The following is a 26,531-nucleotide window of genomic DNA, read 5'->3' on the forward strand; positions in this document are numbered from 1 at the left end:
TGCACGAGTGCATGCACACGCCCTGGCAGGGTTGCCCGGGTGTAGGCAGCATCACTGTCGGTGGCCGGGATGACTTAGACTTCGCTCCCCGGCCACCACGGAACCGGGCTGGCCCCGGCGTCCTAGACCCTGCTGCGCGTGTGGAGGCTGGGGCGAGGGCAGGAATTCGGCGACGGCCACGTGGGCCCCTTCCGCCCTCTCCCCACATCCTTTGTTTCCCACCGGCCCCGGCTCAGGAAGCTCTTTCTGCGAGTCACCGCGAAGGGGCGGCCCGAGAGCCCGGAGGAGCTATTTCCGTGCAATCCAGGCGGGCGGCAGGCGCGGGAGGGGCGTGGAGGTGGAGGCAGCGCAGAAGGCCCAGTGTTTGCTCTTATTTCATCCAACAGAAGGTTCTATTTGTGGAAGCGAACAGACGCTGGGGATTAGAGCTGGGAGGGGGCGGGAAAAGGAAAAAAAAAAACCCACATCCACTACCACGCGCAGGTCTTCCCCGGAACCACCGCGTGGGGGTGAATGACTGATTCTGGAATTCATCACCTTCTCTCTCCTCCCTTCCTCCGGCTACCGCCGGGCCTCGGCGACGCCCACGGCTCCAACCGGAGGTCCCAAGGCTTGGGGCACTGGGGGGATCCCCGGGGCAAGAGGTGTCACCCCGCGAATGCAGCGAGCGGCGGGTGCTGAGAGCCCTGGTGCGCGCGCCCGCAGTCCATTGTGCTCGGAGTGAATGGGGAGCGCGCACCAATCAACGGTTGCTTCGCCCCCCACGGCCCCTCCCCTCCCGCCCACTTCCCCGGGACCCTGACGTCACGGGAACTTTTCCTCCGCCCCCTTCTCCGGCTTCTCGCGCTGAGCCCGCGGCCTGCGGGAGGGCGCGCGCCTCCTCCCGCCTGGACCGGCTCGGGGGGCGTGTGCGCGCGCAGGACACGCCACCTGCGCCGGAGCGCGCTCTGCCCGAAGCATCCCCAGCCGTCGGGCCACCCCCGTCGCCCCCGCCGGCCCAGCTGCACCTCCCCTCCGCTCCGGTGACTGCTCGCCCAGCGGCAGGGCCCGAGTCGTCGCAGCCACCTCATTGCACAACCCGGCTTCCCAACTGTTTACACAGCCCGGCCTGTGAGTGTATGTGTATACAGCGTGAGTCACCGGGAGGCGGAGGAGGTGGAGGAAAAGGAGAAGGAGGAGTGCACTGGCCGGGATCGGTGCGGCGCACACACTCACACTCAGTTACCCTCTCCGAGCGTGTCTGTCTCGCGCACACTCACGCCGGGAGCCCGGAGCGCGTAGGATCCCGGGCGCCGCGGAAAAGTTGGTCCGGCTTTCGTTCCGGCACTTCTTGCTTCGGGAAGCGCATTTGCTCCGTGGCTCCGCCGAGCCTGCGGAATCCTGTTCTCGCTGCTCCGGACCTCGGAGGCCGCCGCCGCCTCTGCTTCCCCGACTGTCGGCAGCCTCTACAACAATAGCGAGGCTCCCCGAGCCGGTACCCACGGGGATCCGGGGACCCGAACCGGCCTCCTTTCCCCGGACGCGCGGCCACCGTGGTCCTCGCGTGTACCGCGAGCGCCCGGGAGCGGCTCCGGCTTTGCCCCCCGTGGGGGCAGAACCAAGCTCCGTCTGCAACCTCCATCCCGCGGGCTGGAGTAAGTCGCGGCGCCGGCGCCGACCCAGTTGCACCTTCCCGCGCCGATCCGAGGACGTACAAAGCCGGGGCCGCCCCGGCCGGGGACGGGATGCGGGTCGGTCCCGTGCGCTCTGCTATGAGCGGCGTCTCGCAGCCCCGCGCTCCGGCCTTGCTGCTCCCGGTCGGCCGGGGCGCCCCGGCCAAACGCCTGCTGGACGCGGACGACGCGGCGGCCGTGGCGGCCAAGTGCCCACGTCTCTCCGAGTGCTCTAGCCCCCCGGACTACCTCAGCCCCCCTGGCTCTCCCTGCAGCCCGCAGCCTCCGCCCGCCGCTCCGGGGGCTGGCGGCGGCTCCGGGAGCGAGCCGGGGCCCAGCCGCATCGCCGACTACCTGCTGCTGCCCCTGGCCGAGCGCGAGCATGTGTCCCGGGCGCTGTGCCTCCACACCGGCCGCGAGCTGCGCTGCAAGGTAGGCACTCAGGGGCCGGGACCCGGGACCCGGCGGGGGGTCGCGGGGTGAGGGGACCCGGTGGCAGGCAAAGGTGTTTGGGGTCTCGCCCACCGTCGCCCGGGGGCCGAAGGTGCTATCAGGGCTTGGGCTTGGGGCAAGGCGGATAAGGGGGTTTGAGCCCGTTAAGGCAGCATTTGACCAGGGTCACCCTATTGGGGATTGAGGGGTTCGGATGGAGTGGTATAGTGGGGGCTTGGCGGTCGAGAGGAAGTGCGGTGCTCAGTTGCTTTACAACATCTATGTTATTTGCTTAGCGCCGAGTTTAGTGCGTGGCGTTCCACATAAGTTGTGGAATTGATATGGATTCCAGGGCCATGCCATTCCCCCTTTCCCATTCTCCTCGCTTCCCCCGCCCCTCTTTCTGGAAGGACGCCCTGCTGTGGGTGCCTCCTTGGAGCTTGGAGCAGCTGGCAACTCTCTTGCTGGGGCTGCGAGGCACCCGGGCTCAGCCGTGGGTGGTAAGGGGGCGGGAAGTCCGTGTTGGGCTCCGGTCTTGGGGATTCCGGCTGGAACCCGCGCTGGAACCGGAACCCTGTCCTCCCCAGAGAGCAGTCTGAGAGGGTCTTCCAGCGAGGGCGGGGGGTATTTGGCCGGAATAGAAATGTTGGAAAGCCCACACCGACTAGGAACCCTCGCTTCCATTCATGTCTTGCTTTTCCGGCCCGCAATTTTCCTTTGAACATAAGGGGCTCCATCCTGGAGGGGATACAACTCTTGCAAACAGGATCCTCCGCACTCTCCTCCAGCGCCCACAGACGCAGAACATTCCCACAGGCCATGCACCCTTTGCGAGCTGGACACCCGGGCCTCAGACATCCTGGAGAAGCCTCCGGGCTGCTCGTTTTCACCGGAAACATAGGGTCACCCCTCAGTTTAAGTCGCTCTTTGGTTTTCCGCAACTCACCTGACCCCCCCGAGCTCCCCTTCCCTGGCCTCGCTGCTGCCACCTACTGTCCGACCCGAACGAAACTTCACGTGTGTGATCAAGCCCAGTTTAAAGGGGGGCAAAATCTTTTCTTCGTGATGGCTGGGGAACAGAGCTCAGAGGGTATGAGTGTGGGCTGGGGTGGGAGGAGGGGGGCAGCGGAAAGGTTTTTCGAGCTGGTGCCGGAGCAACCGAGCGTCAGAGGTGGGGTGGGTCTGGTCATTGTGCAACCCCTTCCAGTTCCTCCGAGCAGATAATAGCTGAATCCAGATGGTGACAGCCCGTGTGTCACCGTTTCCAGTTGAGTCTAGGATATGAGTAACCGGACTAAACAAAAGGCCCTTAAAGAGACCAGCCAGCTTCTTAGAGAAGATGCTACCCATGTCCCGAGTGAAAGTGGGGATGGGAGTTGGTGGGGGGGGAGATAAGTAAACAAATGAACCGCCCCCCCCCCCCCTCCCGAGAGGATCCCGTATCCCTCCTGTGGGAATTTTAACTCAAGACTACTTATACCTGAGTCACAGCCTCGGCAGGTTCCTTAGGGCTGTGTTGACAGTCTTGCGCTTGGAGTCATCTGTTCCTTCTGAGTAATGACAGAGCTGTACATTCTCCAGCTGTATGTTCTTCCACTTGGAGGCTGCAGAGTCACCATGTCCTGTGCTCTCTCTGGTCTGCAGGAGGTCATGCATTTCCAGAGGCTGCTCCTGGAGATCCCAGGGGGACCTCTATTAGCCACTTTGCACAGCATTACCTGCCAACGAGAAAGGGCCACAGGGGGTGGGGACTTAGGAGCTTAGCTCTCTGGAGCCGGAAGGCCATACCTAGAAGATGTCTTTTAAACCATCCAAATGGTAGCTCTTTGGAGATTTGCTAGCCCTAGATGCTACTGCTTTTGGGTGTTAGGAGTAGCCCAGGCTGCATCAGGTGGGGTTGCAGAGCTAACAGGGGTTGCAGGAGGTTGGGGTAAATGAATGGAGCCTCACTTTCAACCAAAGCCCAGAGACTGAGAACTGCAGCCCAGCCCAGGATCTGGGAGGCAGCCTCTGCTTTTCTAGCCTCCTAAGTGAGTCCCCTTCTCTCTGCAGGTGTTTCCCATTAAACACTACCAGGACAGAATCCGGCCTTACATCCAGCTGCCCTCACATAGGAACATCACTGGCATTGTGGAAGTGATCCTTGGGGAAACCAAAGCCTATGTCTTCTTTGAGAGGGACTTTGGGGACATGCACTCCTACGTGCGCAGCCGGAAGAGGCTGCGGGAAGAGGAGGCTGCCCGGCTCTTCAAGCAGATCGTCTCTGCCGTTGCCCACTGCCACCAGTCAGCCATCGTGCTGGGGGACCTAAAGCTTAGGAAGTTTGTCTTCTCCACGGAGGAGAGGTGAGCGGCCTCCACAGCCTCTCCTGTGCCTTTTGACTCCAAAATGAGGGTGCAGGTCGAGCAGTTAGGTGCAGGGTGTTGGTTCAAAACAACACCAAGGGCTCAGTTGTCTCAGAGTTAGTCTTTAGAAATCCTCTCTCCAGAGGGGCCAAAGCCAAAGTTGGTTTTTCTGCACCCTTGTGGACGTGGCCTGGGGACACCTTGGTGCATCTGTGGGATGTCACGTGAGGACAGGATGCCCTCCCTGCTTCCACCCCAGGATCAGGTTTATTCCCCATCATTGTCAGAAAGGTCAGTTCTCCTGGGGTACAAATGTCAGTCTGCCCTTCACAACATCCATTCCTAGAGGATGTCTTCAAATCCTTGTTTATACCGAGTGGATTTTTTTTTCTTGTTTTTTTCCCCCCCTGTTTATTTATTTATTTATTGTACCTAGTAAGTATCACAGAGCTGGTCAGACTGTCATAGTTGCAGAAACCTATCCCTTTCCTTCACACTACACTCCTATTATGAGTCAGGCTTGGCCCCCAATATTTTCTCCCCATTCTCCGCTGACTTTTTAGACGTCTTGTTTGGATGTATCTTCAGAAGATAGCCACAGTTGAATGAGAAATGGAAGCTGGCTAGAATTGGTTGCTAAATATAGATCATGGCTTACCTCATAAAGAACAAGATGAGCTCGATAAGACAATAATGTGACATTAAGATTCAGAGTTGAGGTTTCAGTTGAGAATTCAGGAAGCCACAGGAGATAAACCTTACCTGATTTTAAGAGGTGGGCCACATCCCTTGTGGAAAGATTAAAAGCAATACCATTGTAGAATTGCACAGGTGGGTGTGTGTTACTTCGTTGTAGGTATTCATGCAGGGCTCACCCCACCTGTGTTTTTTTTACCCTTGACTTCAGGTCCTATGAAAAAGTATAGGGTTGAGTTGCCAGAAAGCATGGTTTTGTGTCTGACCTTGCAAGAGTCATTGGATCATACTGATTAGCAAAGAAAAGCAAAGTGTTGGTACTGAAGAAGTTTCCAATTCCTGGAACACTCTCTTTTGATATGGTGATGTATTTTCTGAAACACACCTTACACACCTCCTTGCTTACTGTTGAAATCTGCTATTGCACAGGCAAATGTCATGTGCGTGGAGTTTGGCAACCCGAGGGTTAAGCAATGACAGGCTGACGCTATTCGTGTAACCAGCACAGGTGCAGGGTTTTAGCACTACAACAGCCAATCAGTGGCAGACAGTGTGGGTTGAGTCATATTTTCCGTTTACAGAACCAATGGGTATTTTACATAACGACGGGAGGGGGGGACGGGGGGCGGGGGAGGTCAGGCTGAGGACATACTGAAGTTAGTACATGTATACTACACTCCAGGGAACAGGAAGGCAGGAAGAAGAAGAAAAAAAAACAAAAAAGAACTAGACCTTTGAGAGGAAAAGGAATTGACCCAGTAGCCCATACCAAATGTTTGCGTCTAACTTCACAACGAGTGACTTACTGACACAGGGCTGTTTCAGAGAAGCTGGGGGGAGCATAAGTGATCACCATGTATTGGAGACTCCCCACATGGCTCTGGGCTTTGGGGGAGCCAAGAGGCTTGAGTGGTTGGATCTGAACAAGGAGGCACCTGCAGCTTCATCAGAGAGCCTTAACTAAAGATGTTTCAAACCTTAGTTGTTAACCTGAAGAGATAAACCCTTACCTGAGTAAATGAGCTCAGGTGTTGATGTGCCATCCTAGGGTGTGCGTGCGTGTGTGTGTACGTGCGTGTGTGTGTGTGCACACATATGAGGGCGTTTTAGGGCTCCTGCATCTTTCAAATCCACCGGATGTTTTTCTTTGTCCTTTCTGTCCAGGCTAAGCATTCTTTGCAATTAAACATCCCAATAAATGTAATTAACATTCCATGTACATTTCCCGTCATGGCGTCATGGCTTGGGCTCAGGTGGACAGAATCCCCTCTGTGTGTATATATCGATGTGAACAGGAGTGCTAACAACCTGTGTGCAGTAACAGTGACCTTGGGCTCCGTGTTCTGTAATGCCAAGCAACGGGTCCAAGTAGCCCTGGCAGTCAGTGGCATGATAAGAGATAAGATCGGCTTGTAGGATGCCCAGGCTCTCCCTGAAGCAGTAGGAGAAGCTGCTCTTCCCTGATAGCTTTTGGAGAAATGTCAGCATTCCCCTGAGACAGGCTCCCACTGCTGCAATGTGAACTTTGTAAATTGTGTAACCCCTATTAGGATATGTCTTATAAGCTGTAGCATAATGAATAGTATTTGGGGCTTTGCATCATACCCTCCACCCCAGGCTCTCTCTCAATACTTTGCTAATGTTTATTGCAGTTTGTATTGGTTTGTGAAATCCTGAGTCCTCCAGGGTGATGCAAGGCACTGCTAACTGGATGAAGGGGTAACTGGCATTCCTTGGGCCTTTGCGATGAGTACTTGTGGGCGCTATTATTGGGAAGGCCTTGGTTTTCATAGTAGCTGGAAGTAATGGCTTGTTTCCTCTCTCCTACAGAACCCAGCTCAGACTGGAAAGTCTAGAAGATACACACATAATTAAGGGAGAAGATGATGCTTTGTCAGACAAACATGGCTGCCCAGCCTACGTGAGCCCGGAGATTCTCAACACCACAGGGACCTACTCCGGAAAGGCAGCGGACGTTTGGAGCCTCGGGGTGATGCTCTACACCCTTTTGGTGGGACGCTACCCCTTCCATGACTCAGACCCCAGTGCCCTTTTCTCCAAAATCCGACGTGGACAGTTCTGCATTCCTGACCACATTTCCCCCAAAGCCAGGTGCCTCATTCGCAGCCTCCTGAGACGGGAGCCTTCAGAAAGACTCACTGCTCCGGAGATCTTACTCCATCCCTGGTTCGAGTCTGTCTTGGAGCCTGGGTACGTCGACTCAGAAATAGGAACTTCCGACCAGATTGTTCCAGAGTACCAGGAGGACAGTGACATCAGTTCCTTCTTCTGCTAATCCCCAAACCTCAGAAACCTCATAATTCTCACACATGGCATTTCCATTTCTAAAGATGGACAGGCCTTTCCTGCAGAGCTGTTTCCCTTAGTGAACCTTCGCCAGCTGTCCCTGTGTCAGATATGGGGGTTCCGCATCTTTTACAGGTGGCAAGGAGTATGGATATCCTGCAGCATGTGATCAAGTGAAATGAACATTCTAAAGGGAGAGGAAATGAATCGCACAATGGCATTTTGGGCAATAACCATATTTTTAACAGGGTGACAAATAATTTGGGCCAATAAACCTGCCATCTTCGAACTTGTCTTTGGTAGCCAGACTTTTGCTACCCTAGCTTCTCTGATCGGAAAGTTGTTTTTTCTGGTTTGGTTTAACACTCACCCTTTCTTCATCTTTTCGGAGCAGACTGTTTCAGGGGCAGAGGAGCCTGCCTGAACCACGAACCCAGAATTTCTCCTCCATTTCCTGCCAAGACCTCATTTGCACTAATGCCTTCTTTTCTGACCTTGAAATGCGCCCTCCCATCCCTTCACTATAAAAGTACTTACCAGCTAACTGTGGAAAAGTATCATAAAAGATTCAAACTCCTGGCTATTTTAGAACTCTGAGCTCAGACAGAGAGACTGGAGACTTTTAACAAGAATTTGAGCACTTGGAAACCATTAGCTTTCTTGGTTCCCCTCAAATATGTTAGCATTTATCCTTCACTTTTTTCCCCAAGACCATCTCAGGGTGGAGCATTTTGTCTAGGAGGAGAAAGATAAGAAGGCTCTCCACTCCCTCTCCCAAGAGCAAATGTTAAACATCTTTGTGCTTCAGAGAAAGTGAATTTTGGTTAGTCTTAGTTCTCGGACTAACTTCCAGAATTATACTTTAACCACCCCCATGGGTATGGTCTGCAGTTTTGCGTGACAGGTTGTGAATATTTCAGATGTGGTGTGGCTTATGAATACATCTGTATCATCAGTATCTGGGATGAAATAGCAAGCCCCAAATCTTTAAACTTGAAAGGGACGTTAAAAGTCATCTGGTCCAACTTCTTTCGTTTCTCTGCCACCTCCCAATGCAGAAATCCGCCCCCCGACACACAGCTTCTTTCACAGGTTGGGTCTGCAACCTCTTTATGAATGCTTCCAGAGATGGGAACTCACTACCTACAAAAGATAGAGCTTAACAAAGAAACTGCAACTTGCATTAAAAAAACAAGTACAGATGAAATATCAGTAAATAGACAGTACTGAAATCAGGTGATTAAACGGGTAAACCAAACATACTGTATTTTGAGAAATGGCACAAAAACAGGCAGTCACTTTTAAGGGCTACGCCTAGGCAAACTACTAACATGCATTGTGAGAATACCGTGTATACCTCACGTACTGTGTACTTTGTACATATAGTGTACCTTTTATACATATGTCCGATTTTTTTGTTGTTTTGGCTCTGACGCTTGTTCTGTTGTCTGTGTCTGTCTGAATAACCTGCGTGTCTAAGGCCACGTGAAATGTGAATGATCATTGGCAATATTACCTTGACAGAATCATGGGACTTGGAGAAGAGGGAGGACAGAAGCCTCCGTCCCACTAACGTTCTTGTGGTTGCTTGAATGTTGTATCTGTGATACATGACCCGGCTGAGGACTCTGGGCTGGCTGGGGCTTCGAAACACTAGATCCTTCCTGTACATGTGTATATATGTGAGACGGCTGTTTCTGACTTGTAGAGAAATTTTAATAAATTTTAATAAATCTGGTTTCGTAAATGGGTGACTTTCTTTGGAGTCCAATCTGCCACTGCCTGGTGCACTTTCACACTGAGGCTGCAAAGGTCTCTGGCATCAGGGCCTGGGATCTCAAGGAGGAGACGGAGAAGTAAACAGATGATGATTATTATGTATGACCTTTGACAGCTGAGCCCATTCACTTTTTCCATTGAAGTGAGCACATTCATTTTGATGGGTGAAACCAATTTGGTGAATCAGGTTGGTGAGGGCTATGGGTTGAATTTAGAGTTGAGAAACATTTCAAGAGGAGCACACATAAAAGAGTCTTGAGTTGTAAGAGTCCCTCTGACTTATGGTCCTTTTTAGTTCAGGGACCCTTGAGAATTTGATGAAAATCGTGGACACTTCTCAGAAAAATGTACATGTGTATCCAACAGAATTTTGTTGTAATTTCAGAGGTCCACATACATCCCTGAAGGCATCACAGGACTTCTGATGAGAACCAACCTCCCCGCTTACCTCCCCCATTAGACTTAATTAAAACGGCTGAGGCTCTTCCTTTTTTCCTGTAAGTGTGAAAATGGAACTAAAGGAAGGAAAACTGAAAGCAACATTATTTTGAATTACAAAGGCAGAGAAAGAAAGGATTTTGATTTGATTAGGTGTATAGCCTCACTATCACATCAGAATTTATTCTACATGAAGTCAGCATCCAGAGTGATTTTTTTTTTTTTTTTTTTTTTTTTTTGGGTTTTTTGTGCCTCCCACTGCTATGGCCTCTCCCGCTGCGGAGCACAGGCTCCGGACGCGCAGGCCTAGCGGCCATGGCTCACTGGCCCAGCCGCTCCGCGCATGTGGGATCTTCCCGGATCGGGGCACGAACCCGTGTCCCCTGCATCGGCAGGCGACTCTCAACCACTGCGCCACCAGGGATGCCCCAGAGTGATTTTTAAAAAAATATTTTCATTGTAAGTGTAACAAGTATATAGAAAAATGCACGTAGAAGTGTGTGGCTCTGAATTTTCACGAAACAAACACACTGGCCTAACCTACAGTCAGGGCAAGGAAACAAAACACTGCCAGGACCCCAGGAGCTCCCTCCTGCCCGTTTCAGTCCCTACCTGACACCTCCTCCAAGGGTTACCACCATGGGACAGAATTTTAACTCTAAGTTCTAATGGTAAAAGTTAGAATGAGGATTAAGTCATCACTCTGGGCTTAAATGAAAAGGTATACAGAGATTACAGGTGACACAGTTACCCTTTCTAGGACTTAGGCTGAGATCACTCAGGAAAGAGACCTATGACACCAAAGTAAGTGCAACTCAGGCCTCGTGACCCAGGAACTTAAGAAATGGAAAAAGCACAAAGCAACACAAGGAATGGTCAGATGCCTGAGTGGCTAAGAGACTAGGAAGCTGGGAGTTGATCTAGGGCCATTCCACGAAGAAGACCCTTAAACCCCAAAGTTCCTGGGTCCTCAGAACATACACTGCAATTTCTCCCTGCCCTGATGAACCCAGGTGAGGCTCTGCACAACTCCTTGGGCACACAGAAGGCTAATACTTTGGACTTCACAGAGCTTTTTAATCTAAGGATTTCAAAATACTTTGCAAGCAATTAAGGTTACAGCACCTTTTTGTACTGTCGTTGCATGAACAAAGTGGAGAGAAATATGGGTCAGGATTGGCTGGGATGACACGTGATGCCACAAATCCATAAATTTAATCTCTTCAAAGGTTGGAACAAATCTGGGGCAATCACAACCAGTTACATTATAGAAGGTTGGAAGGAGAGTGTACCGAGTACTGGTTAAAAGGCTGATCACTTTTATTTTCTCTTGTACCCTCAACATAAATCATTCAAGTAACATATCAATGACTGTTTATTCATATTGTACTCTCTAGAAGTTTTCACTCTTTTTCTCCCCTTTTCCTTCTCCCTCTCCTTCTCTCTCTCCTTTTATATTCACAGCAGCCGAGTGAAATAGGCGAGTCAAATATTATTTCCTCCATTTGATAGATGAGAAAACAGGCTCGAATGTCTTTCAGGAGCTACTTAGAAGTAAGCAGCTCAGGGCTGGGACATAAACTCAGGTCTTTTACTCCTTGTCTAATGTTGCGGCTATGTCTGCACACGGCTGCTTAACTTCTTTTGGTAAGAATGACGACTGGAGAAGACGGTTCAAGACAAATACAGATACTGAGATTTTAGTCCCCTCAAGGTCTTCACAGGGATTCAGTATGTCAGTTATAAAGGTGGGAGCATTACTGAAGATGAGAGATATCCATTATTCAAAAAACATTTACTGTTCTCCTACCATGTGCCAGGCACTGTGGTAGACCCTTGGGAAACAGATGACCAAGACTCAGTCGTAGCTCAGTGAAGAGAAAGCTCCATGAAGTTGGGGACTGTGACCGTCTTTGTCACCCCTGGCTCTCAGCACTCAGCTCAGTGCCTATCACAGGAAGGTGTCCAGTACCAACACGGATGGATGAGTGGGTAGGTGAGTGAGTGAGCGGATGGACGAGTGGGTGGGTGAGTAGATGAGTGGGTAGGTGAGTGGATGAGCGGATGGACGAGTGGGTGGGTGAGTGGATGAGTGGATGGACGAGTGGGTGGATGGATGTGTGGATGGATAGATGGAGGGATGTCCTCCAGCACCTCAGAGCCTAATGGGCCTCCAAGTCAGAGAGCCGAGAGCACAGAAGCCGGGATCTTGTGACTGGGGTCTCTTCCTAGCTCTGAAGCTCTTCCACTATTTGACCTTGAACAAGCAGATCTACCTCTCTGGCTCTCATTTGCTCATCTTTAAACAGGAGTGATACTCTTTGACTTCTTCGGCCTCTTCAGCTGGTATTCTGTGAAAAGAGACTGATTCTGTGAAAACAGGGCCTACAATAATCTTTGTCAGAGGGACCATCGGAATAGCTTTATGCTTCCTTTTAAAACTAGTCACAGGCAGCGTGAAATTAGAATGAGAATTTCATACTGGATGAGAAAGGGCATTGTAGCAATGAAGATGATGGAACTGGCTGTTCAATATGACTTTGGCTCCCCTCCAAAAAAAAAAAAAAGAGGAGTAGGATCTCACTACCAAGCCCTGGGAACTACCCATATGAGATTTCAGTGGATTCTTAAAGATCCCAGTAGCAGTCAATGACTTACGGTTCCTAGAAGAGGTAGGAAAAGAGGAAGATGGTCCCTTTCACAAATATCACACCTCAGTCGTGCTTGATGCTTGACAGTATGCGTCTCATTTTATCTTTTCAGCAACCCTGTGAAGTGAATGATTTGTTCCCATTTAGCAGATATGGATGCCAAGACCTAGAGGCTGAACGGTGTGTCCAAATTCATGCAGTGGGTGGATGGGACTCAAACCTAGGCCTATTTGACTCCAGATCTTTGCCTTTTCCAGTCCGGTGCTTTACACTTTTGGTTTGATGTGCTAGACCAGCAACATGATATCTTCTTTTTGGAGCAGCCATTGTGCTGGGAGATTTTTTGCCAGGAAGTGTACCATATGCTGGGTTACTCCTTGCTTTAGTCTATGATGTCTACTTGCTGAGACTTATCAACAGAGCCCTCATGGCGTACTAAGAGCTGTGCTAAGTGCTTCACGTGAATTAACAAATTACCTCACAGCACCCCTATAAAGCAGTACTGGTATCATCCCCTTTTTATAGATAAAGAGACTGAGGTTCAGAGAGGGTGAGGGATTTATCCAAAGTCACACAGCACAGCATTCATCCAGAGCTCTTAACCATGAGGGCTTACTGCCTCTTGGTTTTTAGAACTGGGAGACTTTGTAAACGATTTAGTCCTAAATGCAACGTGGCATCCTGGAAAAGGAAAAGGACGTTAATGAGAAAATGAGTGAAATCCAAATAAAGTCTGGATTTTAATTAGTAATAATGTGTCACTGTTGGTTTCTTAATTGGGACAAATGTACCACGGAAATGTAAAATGATAGGATCAGGGGAAACCGAGGGAGGGATATTCGGCAACTATCTGTACTATTTCTGCAACTTTTCTGTAAATCTAAAATTATTCCAAATAAAATGTTTACTATAAAAAAAAGATTTAGTCCACACTTATCCCATTTTAGGAGGGGACACCAAGGCTGAGACTGGGGAAGCCACAGCCAAACAGCAGCCGGGCCACTCCTGACCAAGCTCCCACCCCCGCGCCTGCATCCTGCAGCTCAGCTTCCTGGGTGCTAGCTGGTGTGCTGTGCGTGACCTTCTAGAATGTGTCTGGACCCAAATGAGATCAATGTCAGGCACGTCCATGGAGTGAGCCAGAAAAATTTTGGATGTAAGGCACGGCATTTTGAAAACATCGGTTCTGAGGTCTGTCCTTTCAGACAGTGACTACATGAGGGTCCCCAGCACTTTCCTCACCTGGCCGTCGCACTTGGTCAGCACAGCCCGGCGAGCCAGGCCCGTGGCTGTGCAGCTCAGTCATGATCTCAACTCCACGCCTCGTTAGCTAGAAGGCAGCAGGCGCATCCCCAGTAGAAGGCTGGACCGCGAGGGCCTGTGGGGTCAGGGTTCAAGTACACTCCAAACGGACTTCCCATCCCCGTTACACGCGAGGAGGCCTTTGGGAGGTGAAGAGCCACCAAACCCGCTCCCTGTGGAGCTGTAGCTGTCAGCAGCCGGGAGGCAGGTTCACCCACACTCCCCCTATTTTATGGATGGGGAAGCCAAGCCTGAGAGAGGGGAAAGAATAGCCGATTCGCAGCCAACGCTCGTCTTGTATTTGAAATTTTCTTTCTCAGTAGCTGCAGTCAGAGTTGGTTTCCAAGTTCTTGCTGATCAGCACCTTTCTCACTTCTTCACTGGGGAAGTGAATTTGTGGAGGACATTTCACGGATAGCCCCTGAACACTCAATATGCTTTCGACACACTGCTGGATGTCCTGTGCCAACTATGAACACAGAAAGGGAATAATTAGAATGACTGTGATGATAGGAACCCACGTGTACTGAGTACTCATACCTGCCCAGCACTGCCTTAGCCCTTTACAGGCATGGCCTCATTTCATTCTTATAACAACTCTGTGAGGAAGGCACTCTTATTTGTCCCATTTTACAGGTGGGTACATGAAAACCCAGAGAGGGTAAGTAACTTGCTCAAGGTCACACAGCTAGTAAATGGGATCTGAACATAAGGCGTCTCATGCTAATGAATATGCTCTTAACGTGTGAGTGACCTGGTCCCCCATGTTGGCAGATGTTCATCTTTTATATTTATTCCCACAACTAAAGTCCTATCACGTCAGTAGACCCTGAGATCTCTTGGGGTAAAACACTTTATACTTCCCAGAGCTGGCAGGAAAGAGGAAAGAGCTTGAACTTCGGGGTGAGAGAGACCTGGTAGCAAATACCAGCTTCATAGCTAATTAGCTGTACGACCCAGACGAGTCACGTGACTGCTCCCTGCTTCAGTTGCAGTAATAATGCCACCTGTCCCCAATGCTGTGGCGGTGAGGGTTACGTGAAGTAAAGCTGTTCAGTGTCTAGGTCAAGGTGCCTTGCAGGTGGCTTGAAATTCAGGCAAATCCCTTCAAAGTAGAAAGAATCCAGGCTGGGAAGTCAGATGGACCTGGATTTGGATCCCAGCCTCCCTCTTTACTTGGTCTGTGGCCTTCAGCAAGTTGCAAAATCTTTCTGACGCATCATTTCCTCATCTGTAAAATGGGTACATAAAAATAAGTGTTTTGCAGAGCTGCAGGGCTGCGGGCAGGATCGGTGATAAAACACACAAAGGGCCTGGCCTGGGATTTCGGTCACAGATTAGTGTTCCCATGTTCCCATTGTCATTATTACACGTCCCCCTCTCTCCTTTGTCATAACTGTTCTTTTCCTTCTGGCTTGCAGGCTTGCCAGGTCAGAGTGTTGACTGTTCTAGGGGGCAGCTTAGATGGGAGGGCCAGTCTCGGGGAGCAGGGCAGTGCCCAGAGCATTAGCCTTCCCACTACCTGCTTCCCCGGGGGGCGCCTGGTGACCTTGGCCTTAGTCAGTCCAAGTGAGCAGAGAGCAGTCTGGCTTCTCTGGCTTCGCCCAGCTGGCCAGCTCCTCCAGCGTCTCAGAAACCCACCTTGGGAGCCCGGGGGGACTTGAAACTGCCATTTCACAGATACCCAAGAGGCTTCACTGGGACCCCACAAGGAGAACAGGGATTAAAAAAATTAACCCATGCCCAGTTTCTGCAGAGGCAGAGGTAGCTTAGTTCTAGCCAGCAGGGTGGCAAAGGGAGGAGCGTGGAGTTGCAGAGGCCCAGGATTTGAGGTGCGGCTCTAGAACTTACCCGCGGAGGGAACTCACCCACCTCGGTTGTCTTATCTGTGAAATGGGTTAGTGAGCATTCGCACTTCCTGAGATTGTGCAGTTTAGATAAGATCATGCCCGTAAAACATTTCCCACATGCCTGCCATGTATCAAAGTCTCAACAGATGCTGGCTACCAACAACTGGGGTCAATGATGGCCAAAAGCAGTAAGTCAACTCATTAAAAAAATATGCTTAGTGGTGCTTCTCATGAGTGGGGTTGGGGATCTTGTTAAGATGCAGATTCTGTTCATCAGGGCTGGGTGGGGCCAGAGACTCTGCATTTGCAACCAGCTCCTGGGTGAAGCTGACTCTGTTGACCAATTAGGGCAACATGAGATCGCCACCCATTTTCAAACAGAGACCTGTTAAGCCTCAGCTAAGGTGAGGTCATTCCTGAAAATGGGTATATTTGGGGTAAATCCAGGAGAGGGGAGCGGCGAGGAACTAATATTACTGAGTAGCTGCTTGGCATTGGGTGTGTTGAAGGAATCATCTCTTGCAATCCTCACGGCATCTCTGAGGGATATTATCATCTCCTTTGTACAGATGGGGAACGGAGACTCAGATGTGAAGTGCTCAAGGTCACAGGGCTCACTAAAGACAGGACTGGGATATGGACTTGTCTGTCTGCCTCCAGTCCCATCACCTTTCTCAACCTGAGAGGCAACGGCCAGAGCCTGAGAACACAGCTGAAATAAGACCTTGGTTTCCCAGTTGGCAGAATGAGTGGCCTGTGTGTAAATGACCTCTAAGCTCCCTCCCCAGCCTCCTGTTGGAAGAGTTTGCCAGTCCGTGTGCTCTCTACTCTTACTCAGCATTCACTTGGCTGTGTCCCTGTGCTGCTTCCTTATTTGGTGCTGGCGTTCTGGTTGCAGATGCACCAAAGTCACCCTGTCAAGTTGGGAACACCAGCAGAGCTGCTGGACCCAGTCATCTTCCCAAGAGCTGGCCAAGGCGGTGCAGTGGTGAGAATAAACTCAGCACCCGGGCCAAAGAGAACATTCTTCCACACCCCAGAGATGAGGCTTTCGGTGTCCCTGCAGGTAGAGAAGGCCACTTGCGTCAACTGGAAGTCATGTGGGGTCCGGTTTCACCTGGAGCCCAGTGCTGGAGTCTTAACCCCGCAGGGCCTGGGTGCTAAAGGGTTTTGTTTGAACTCACACTTGGTGAGGCAGGCAGAGGCACCTACATGCCTCAGGTGGGCTCACACATACCTCCTGGGCTCATAGAGCAGAGGTTCTGAGAACTGGGCAGGAGTTTAGAAGGACATGTTGGCCGGAGCTAAAATCTCTGGGTTCAAATCCTGACTGTGCCACTTTCTAGTGTGTGATCTTGGGCAACTTATTTAATCTCCCTAGACCTCCGTTTCCTCTTCTGTAAAATGGGGCTAACGGTAGTAGTCGTCTGATAGGGATGTGGTGAGAATTGAATGAATTAATACACGAACAGCCCTTAGAACGGTGTCTGGCACATGGCAAGCAAGCAGGCCATCTCCATAAAATGTGAAATCTGTCAGAGCAGGGACTTACCTGTTTTTATTGTTGGATACCTAGTACCTGGAAGAATGACTAGAGTGGCGGATGCTCATGAATATCTGTGCAATGATTGAATCAGAGAGCTCTAGAGTGTGGTTTTCAAACTGTGTTCCAAGGAACGCTAGGGTGTCTGGGGCCACTGCATGGTGAGTTGGCGGGAGTGGGAGGGAGAAACACTTGAGAAGGAGTCAGCATCATTCTGTTCCTTTCGCCCGCCCAGAGCTTCTCCAATTTATGCGCTGGATCTATGGTTTCTACATAAAATAATATTTAGAGGAAGACTTTTGCAGCTCAAAAATTATTTGAAACTATCAATATCCAACATTTGGTCCCTAGACTGTCAGATTGCCCCGGGTGAGGGTTAAGAGTGCTGATTTCCTGACTCCACCAATGATCTGCTGAATCCCATTTTCTTGGGAAAGGACATGCATTTTAAATCAATTTCTTAGGGGATTCCTATTCATGCTAACATCCAAAGAACACGCTTCAAATCATTTTGCAAGTGGGGAAGTTGAGACCTTGTTAGGTGATGTGCCCGGCTCAGGGGCTCCCAGGCTGGTGTAAAGGTGTCTTAACTCCAAGACCAGTGCTCTTTTCATGCTGCAAATTCTGTGACTCTTAAACAGGTGAGGCCCTTGCAGAGACCCCTCCCAGGTTATGAGAAGGGGTGCTGGGAGGGAGACAGGACCGATCAACACTATCTCGGCCTTGTGGGAACTTTCTGCCTCTGGGAGCTTTGCTCTGCCCACACGTACCGCAGGGTAGGCACGCAGCGGGTGTTGGAATGGAAGAAGGAGCAAATGAAAAAATGACATTCTTATGGAGAGATAGAAACAAAACATGTGCAATGTAATGGCAGGTACTACTGAGATCTGGGAAGAAAGTAAAACTAGGTAAGGGATACAGAGTGATAGGTTGAGGCACTATTCTAGATAGAATGGGGACAGAAGGTCTCTTCTGAGGAGGTGACTTTGAATACAGACCCAAGGAATGTGGGAGATGGAGTCATCTAGTGGAAGAACATTCCAGATAAAGGGAACAGCAAGTGCAAAGGGCCTGAGACAGGAAAGTGCTTGCTGTGTTTGAGGACCTGCAAGGATTGTCTGAGGCTTAAATGAAACAATGGGTGTAAATTTCTTAGGATAGTGTCTGCTGCACGTTGACTGTTACAATTACTGGTGTCATTTTATCTCCATGATGAGGACAGGTTCCATCAGATTTGCATTTTATTTTATTCTACTTTCTGTTATTTAAAAGTCATATTCATTGAGGTAGAATTTCCCTACAGTAAAATTGACCCTTGTCTAGTGTACACGTGGATGAGACTTGACAAATGCTTCCACCTGTATGAGTCCCACCACAATAAAGATTTCAAACATTTCTGTCACCACAAAAGTTCCCCTGTGCCTTTTGTAGTCACTCTCCTTGTTTATCCATAGCCCCTAGCAATCATTAATCTGATTTCTGTCTCTAGAGATTTGGAATCATACAGATAAAAATTTTTATGTCTACCTTCTTTCACTTGGCAAAACGCTTCTGAGATTTCTCTATGCTGTTGTATGTATCCTAGTTCGTTCTTTTTTACTGCTAAATAGTATTCCATTGTGTGGATGGAAACCTATTGTTTACCCCTTCACCAATTGAAGGACATCTGGGTTGTTTCCAATTTGGGCTTATTATGAGTAAAGTTGCCATCAACATTCATGTACATGTCTCTGTGTGAATGTATGTTTTCATTTCTCTTGGGTGAATACCTAGAAGTGGAATTGCTGGCTCATATGTTTGACTTGATGTAAGAAATCACTGAATTGCTTTTCAGAGTGGCCATACTGTTTTGCATCCCCATAAGCAATGTATGAGTGTTCCAGTTGCTCCACATCCTCACCAAGATTTTGTATTGTCAGTTAATTAGTTAATTAATCAATTAATTCATATTTTAGCCTTCCTAGTAGACGTGTAGTGGTAGCTTGCTGTGGTTCTAAATTTCGCTTCCCTAATGTCTAGTGAGGTCTGGCATCTTTTCCAGCGCTTCTTTGCCCTCTGCATCTCTTCTTTGGTGAACTGGTGAATCTGGTCAAGTATTTTGCCTATTTTCCAGTTGGGATGTTTGTTTTCTTGTTGAGTTGTAGGAATTCTTTTCATATTCCAGATGCAAGTTCTTTATCCAATACATGTTTTGCAAATACATAGTTCCTCCCTGAACATAACTTGTCTTTTCATGTTCTTAAAGAATGCTTTTTGAGGGGGTGCAGTTTTACATTTTTTTAAAGCCCAATTTACCACTTTTTTCTTTTATGGTTCATGTACTTTCTAAGAAAAGTTTTGCCTAGCTCAATGTTACAAAGATTCTATCCCGCATTTATTTTCTTGTAAAAGTTTTATCGTTTTAGGTTTTTTTTTTTTGCGGTATGCGGGCCTCTCACTGTTGTGGCCTCTCCAGCTGCGGAGCACGGGCTCCGGATGCACAGGCTCAGCGGCCATGGCTCACGGGCCCAGCCGCTCTGCGGCATGTGGGATCCTCCTGGACCGGGGCACGAACCCGTGTTCCCTGCATCGGCAGGCGGACCCTCCACCACCGCGCCACCAGGGAAGCTCCTTGTTTTAGGTTTTATATCTGGGTCAATGATACATCTTGAGACTTTGAGTGAACTTTCATATATGATATGAAATAAAGGGCAAGGCTTTTTTGTTTTTTTTCTTCCATATTGATCGGCCAATAGTTTCAGCACCATTGGTTGAAAGATCTGCTTTACTGAAAGTTATAAGGCTTTGCCCACCATTCCATGTACAATAGACATTTTAGTCCAATGTGAGTGATGAGAGAGAAGGGGTGAAGGTACAGACTGGGGGGAGCGTCGTGTGAGAAGCGGAGCTCCAAGTCCTGTACCAAGTGGCACATATGGTAACGAAAAGCAGGCATCTCCACGATGAAACCGCCAGCCCCAATGCAGGGTGCAGGCCGGCCGGGGAAGTGCCTGGTCTGGTGTTTCTCTTAGTGTTTCTCAGAGATTTGCACTCATCTTGCGTAAACTGCAGATTAGGAAGGCATTAGGTAATGAGAGGGTGGCTGGAGCGTATTACACACCAGGCTGGCGTGAGGCCACGGAATGCAGCCTACGGGGACGGCCATGCTCAGCAAGTCAAACAGAGCTGGAACCTGGACGGGATGACTTCCCCTCTCCCTCCTGCAGCCAGAAGAGAGCTTCTGCTGGGTCCGGCTGGTCTCTGGAGCCTCAGTGTCTCACAGCCTCAGGAGGTGACTGTGGGACAGGAAGGTCCTGGGAGCTGCGTAATTCGTTCCACTTTAAGAAGGAAGCGAGGAAAATATTGAGAAATTTAAGAGAAATGGACCAATACGGTTGGAGTCATTAGCATCCCTCTGTCGCTGATAGATCAAGCCGGCAAAAAATCATATGAACATAGATACGCTAAGCAGCGCGATCCGGCAAACTGATCTGATTAACTTTACGGTGATACTAGCCTCATAAAATGAATTAGGAAGTGTTACTCTGCTTTTATTTTCTGGAAAAATTATGGAGGATCTGTAGCCTTTCTTCCCTTTAATATTTGGTGTAATTTACTGGTGAAACCGTCTAGGCCTGGTGATGTCTTTTTTGGAAGGTTTTGATTATTGACTCAATTTTCAAAATGAATATAGACTTATTAAAATTATCTATTAAAAAAAAAAAAGAAGGAGGTATGGTGCAGAAGCTTTGCCTAGAGGAAAGTTAGCGACAAATAAAAATTCATTCCAGCCCTCCTGCTTGCACCGGCCCCTGCCCCAGTCCCTGCATTGCTGACCTCCCTCAGGACCACTCAGATGACTGATGCTCAAATATTTGGGGAGCATCTTGGACGAGCTCACAAATTCTCCCTTCATCTTATAGGATGAAGGCATGACCCCTGCCCTCTAGGTGTTTACGTTCAAGCTGTGGAAGATGTGAATTCACATGGTTAAAGGTAAAAAGGAAACTAATCTTCACTGAGGGTCTCCTCTGTGCCAGACACTGTGTCAGGGGGTCCAGAGGTTATCGGATTTATTCCCACAGCAACTCTATGAGACCGAGATGGTCATTCTCATTCCTAAGGTGAAAACTGGAGCTCAGAAAGGTTAAGTAATTTACCCAAGATTGCACAGCTAGTAGTGTCAGAGCCAGGGTGTGCACTCAAGACTCTCAGACCCCAGAGCCTGTGTACTTTCACTAATCATGTTGCCACATTATGTACTAAGAACTCCTCTGGGGCCTGTGGGGGTCACAGAGGGGAAGGAGCCTCAGTGTCTAACTACAGGCCCTTGATGTCTGGTGAAGGGTGAACAGAAATAACTATGATATTGAAGTAATGCAGACAGTACCATGGTGCTCCGGGGGGTCTGGGTAGCATTTGTGGAGGAGGTGGCATGTCAGAGGGGTCTTGAAAGACAGAGGCCTGTATTCTGCAGATATGGGGCTGGGGAAGAAGACCCTGGAGGGAGAGAACAGTGGTAGGAATAATAACAGCACACCCAGCATTATTCTGTGCCAAGACCTGTCATGCCTTGCAAATCCAAACTCATTAAATCCTTGTATCAGTCCTAGGAGGTAGATACTATTATTATCGTTATTTTACGGTAGGTCAGAAAGGTTAAATAACTTGCCGGTGGTCACACAGCTGGTAGATGATAGAGCAGATATTAAACCCAGGCTCTGGAGGGGGAAGTGAAGTCAGCCAGGAGTGTCATATTTGCAGGGGCAGCAGGGCGGAGGGTCAGATTGAAAAGGTAGGCTGGGGCTGGCTCCCAGAGAGTTCACACGCCAGGCTGGGGAGTCCAGCCTTTGTCCTGTGACCTTGGTGACCTCTGGGAGGCTTTGAGGTAGGGGAGTGATGTCAGCAACCTGTGTTCAGGCAGATGACTCTGGTAGAAGGGGATGCCCGAGAGGAAGCAAGATCGTAGGTTGGAGAGGGGTTGGGAGGTTTCTGTCCTTACCCCGGGGGGCACGGATAGCTGCAGTCTGTATGAGGGTTGGGGAGGTGGGGGTGGGTGGCAGGGGGAGGGGACTTGCCCAGATGCAGGCCTGGCCTCTTATGCAGCGGGCGCTGAGTGGGAGATGGATGAGCTGTGACATGTGCTCAGACCACGATGAACAGCAGTGTGACATGAAAGGCTGTGCTGTGTGGTGTCCATGAAATGCCATTGGAATCCTGGGCCTGGAGGTCAGACCCCTGTGCGCTGGGCTGGCTGAAGGCAGCTTCAGTGCAGAGGACAGAGGGGGTCTCCCCAGAGGATGGACAGACGGAAGGAGGAAGCCATGCACAAGGGTTTCCACTGTCTTGATGGACTCATCTGCCCACTGGGGATGCTGCTACCTGCCTGCATCAGAGGGTTCACAGGCATGTTTTGAAGGCCAAATGAAACAATGCTTGTAAAGCACGTGGTGAATTATTATCTCGTGCCCACATAAAAAAGGAGCTTGGTCCCCTGGGAAACTGGGGAGCAGCTGGTGGCTGTGGGAGTTGCTTCACTGGTCAGCAAACGCACTGGCTTCTGGTGACCTGGAAGGGGGCCTGCTTTGTCCTCTGATGACAGCAGGTTCACTCCCCTTTCTACAGGAGCAGTGACTGAAGGAGGGCTTTTCACCTTGGAGCAAAGTAAACCTAGGCCAAATGGAGGCGCTCTCAGTCCTAACTCACCAAACCTCAAGGGCACTATGCCAGGGTGGAGGTGTGGCTGTGACTAGTGCCTGGTTCTTGTCTTCCCGAGGCTCTCAGTTTAGCGGCCCAGGTGTGATAGAGTATTCCTGTCACCTTTGAGTAGGATTGCACATCATTGCCACGTTAAACACCCGTGTGGTCGTTTAACTTGCTTTGAACAATGAAATGCCAAAAGAATAAATGTGTATTACTTCTAGGTGGAAGTTTTAAAAGTCAACAACCTTCTTTAATGTGTTTTTCTTTTCTCTCTCTCATGATGACCAGCAATGTCCCCAAAATGGGATGTACTGTCCAGTTGAGCTCCTGAGTGAAGCTGAACAGATGGGCAACCAATCTGTGCTGGACACATAGGGTGAGTGAGAAGTAAACCTGGGCTGTTGTAAGCCACTGAGAATCAGGCGCTCTTTGTTACTGCAGCATAACCTAGACCATCCTGACTAATACACCAGGAAACAGTCCACCACGGTGGTGAGGGAAGTGCTGGAAATGAAAAACATAGTGTTTCATGGGAACATAAGGGAGTAGAGGAGGGAACAAAGATTAACCCTGTAGGGAGAATTCTTTGATGGTTTCTTCTTTTGATCCGGTACTCATTTACTCCTTCCAAAACTTACTGAGGTAGAAAGCATTATCCTCATTTTTCAGGTAAGGAATTTTCAGCTCAGAGATGTTGGATTTCTCAGTGTCATTCGGCTTGCCTTGCATGGAGACGGCATTCAAGTTTAGGTCTCCCTGCTACCTATACCCTGGACTTTTCTTCTTTTTGTATTAATAATAGCTAACACCTTAATACACATTAATAATAGTAGCACCTCTCATGTGCAAATGTCTGATGGTGTTCTAAGAGCTATGCGTGAATGAACTCAGTTAATCCGTATGTCAACCCCATGAGTGGGTGTATTCTAAACCATCTTATAGACAAGGAAGCTGAGACCAAGCGACTTACCCATGTCACACAGCTGGCGTTTGAAGCCCAGAAGTCTAGCCCCAGAGTCCATGTTCTTAACCACTGTACTAGGTTCTTCTGTGCCCATGGGGGAGACAGAGGACCCCTGAAATAACTCCTCATTCTATGTGCTTTGCCTGGGTGATCGCGCCACCACCCATGGCTTCAACCATTGTATGCCAACTGTGTACTCAGACAGATCTTTTCCCACTTCTCATTAAACCTCCCTTCCTGGACGTCTGGTGCATATCACAAACAACCAGTTCCAGTCCTCGTAGGTCATCTTCAGGCTCCAATCAGCAAACTGTATCAAGTGATCCTTCTGCTGAAAATCCTGCCGTGTCTTTTCAATGTCTTCCCTTAGTATTGGTGCCATGGCCGTTCCTCTGCCTCTTTCTCCAGTCTTTCTTTTTCCTCCTCCCTTTGCTGATCTTCTTTTCTAGAATATTCTTTTCTGACAGACTAACCCTTTAAGACTGAGATCAATAGCAGCTTTACTTAGGATAGCCCCAAACTGGAAGCAGCCCAAGTGTCCATCAGTAGGTGAATGGATAAACCACCTGTGGTACGTCCATGTGATAGAGTACTGCTGAGCGACAAGAAGGACTGTACTCGTATACAACAACGTGGACGACTCTCAGAGACATGAGGCGAAATGAAAGGGACCAGAAACAAAAGACTGTATGATTCCAGGAAGTTCTAGGAAAGGCAATACTATAATAACAAAATTCATCAGTGGTTTCCAGGGGTTAGGGGTGGAGAGGGCAGGGATTGTGTACAAAGATGCACAAAGGAAAGTTTTGGTTTTTTTGGAAAGAAGGAAGTAGAACGCTCTTTATTCACAGATAATGACCACTTATATAGAAAACCCTATGCAATCTGCAAAAGGACTCCTAGAACTAACAAAGGAAATTTTTTTTTTTTTTTTTTTTTTTTTTTTGTGGTACGCGGGCCTCTCACCGTTGTGGCCTCTCCCGTTGCGGAGCACAGGCTCCGGATGCGTAGGCTCAGCGGCCACGGCTCACGGGCCCAGCCGCTCCACGGCATGTGGGATCTTCCCGGACCGGGGCATGAACCCGCGCCCCCTGCATCGGCAGGCGGACCCCCAACCACTGCACCACCAGGAAAGCCCCCAAAGGAAATTTTTTTTTTTTTTTTTGCAGTATGCGGGCCTCTCACTGCTGTGGTCTCTCCCGTTACGGAGCACAGGCTCCGGACGCGCAGGCCCAGCAGCCATGGCTCACGGGCCCAGCCGCTCCACGGCATGCAGGATCCTCCCGGACCGGGGCACGAACCCGCGTCCCCTGCACCGGCAGGCGGACTCTCAACCACTGCGCCACCAGGGAAGCCCTCAAAGGAAATTTTTAAGGTAATAAAATTATTCTAGATCATGCTTGTGGTGGTGGTTACACAGGCGTATACATTTGTCAGACTCATAGAACAGTTAAAACAGATTATTTTACTTATGTAAATGACACCTTAATAAAGTTGATTTTTTAAAAAAAACTTTATTCATGGGGTCTGGCCTGGGGAAGCCTTGCAGATCTCTATCTCTATACCCCAACCCTCCTCGTGCTGTATTTTCTCAGTCTGTTTTCAGACTCACATCACTTTTTCTGTTTTGTGTCTCACATTAGACTCTGAGCTCCCTGAGACGTATCTTGCACGATCACCATCACTGAGCACAGTGGCTCACACTCACTGGACATGCAAGGAGTATTTGGCTAAGGAAGAGCTGTTAACGACTTGCCAAAAGTAACGGAGCCACCTGGAGATACCTTTCCTTGCGTTCAGCATCCTATTCAAGCCCCCAATCACTTGGCTGGAAAAATCTCTGACCCAAATGCTGCAGGCTGTATCAAACCTCAGTTAAACAGCTCTCTGGTCTGAAGAGAGGTGAGAGCAGAGGGTGCAGATGGGACCTGACCACACATCACTGCACCTGGAGCAAACTCTGAGCAGAGGGTCTCTTGGTCACCATCACACCCTCATCCCCTCCCTGGCCCAGCTGTCTATCATGCATCCTGGAATGTAACCAGAATCCCCAGGAGGGAAGGGACCTTATCTGTCTTTCTCATAGATAGTTCTCGATGCTTGACATGCAATAAAATGGCAACAGCTCTTCTAAATGACTAAATTGTCAAGTTTGGATACCTGGAATAAGCAAGTTGTTAGTTTGTAGCTAAACATATTAGAGTCATTTTAATTTCTGGAATGGGGGGCAGCCCAGGCAGGGGTCATTTCCCCATCCTGCCCCCAATTGTCTTTAACCTTAAATGGTGGTCTGACGCTTTGGGGGTAAGAAACACAAGAGAGGTGGCGTCTCTGAGGTGTTAAAGTCTTGATGACCAGGTACATTTTGGAGGGGAGTCGTGAGTGGGACTGGGTTACTGACATTTTGGACAATGCTCTGTAGAAAAATTTTTAAAAAGAATTTCATTTTTTAAGGATAGTTTTAGAGTTACAGAAAAATTGCAATGATAGTATGGAGAGTTCACATATATTCTACAACTAGTTTTGTCTATTAGTAATGTCTTAAATTAGAATGGGACTCTTTTCTTTTTTGTACAATTAATGAACCGATATTGATATATTATTAGCAACTAAAAATCCAAAGTTTATTTAGATCTCCTTAGGTTTTTTTTTTTTTTTGCGGTATGCGGGCCTGTCCCTGCTGTGTCCCCTGAGCCCCACCAGCTGACATCCTGTGCCAACTGTGAACAAGGCCATCTTAGATCATCCAGCCCCAGTCCAGATGCCAGAGACGTACAGTAGCAAAAGTAACTCCAGCTCCGACTGATACTAGCAGAAGATTCCAGCCCAAACTGTTGACCACAGAACCATGAGCTAGTAAAATGGCTGGGATTTTCAGACACTAATTTTT

At 49.2% G+C, this 26,531-nt stretch overlaps 1 protein-coding gene across 1 annotated transcript; it reads left to right on the top strand.

The window, feature by feature from the left end:
* The first annotated feature begins 850 nt into the window (after positions 1-850).
* TRIB1 (tribbles pseudokinase 1) lies at positions 851-8,756 on the top strand. Its single transcript, XM_032610183.1, has 3 exons — positions 851-2,084; positions 4,137-4,429; positions 6,956-8,756. The coding sequence occupies exons 1-3, from the start codon at positions 1,725-1,727 to the stop codon at positions 7,419-7,421; spliced, it is 1,119 nt and encodes a 372-aa protein (XP_032466074.1). The 5' UTR covers positions 851-1,724; the 3' UTR covers positions 7,422-8,756.
* Positions 8,757-26,531: the final 17,775 nt, after the last annotated feature.

This window comes from Phocoena sinus, chromosome 17 (genome assembly GCF_008692025.1).
Source record: "Phocoena sinus isolate mPhoSin1 chromosome 17, mPhoSin1.pri, whole genome shotgun sequence".
In the NCBI taxonomy this organism is placed as follows: Eukaryota; Metazoa; Chordata; class Mammalia; order Artiodactyla; family Phocoenidae; genus Phocoena; species Phocoena sinus.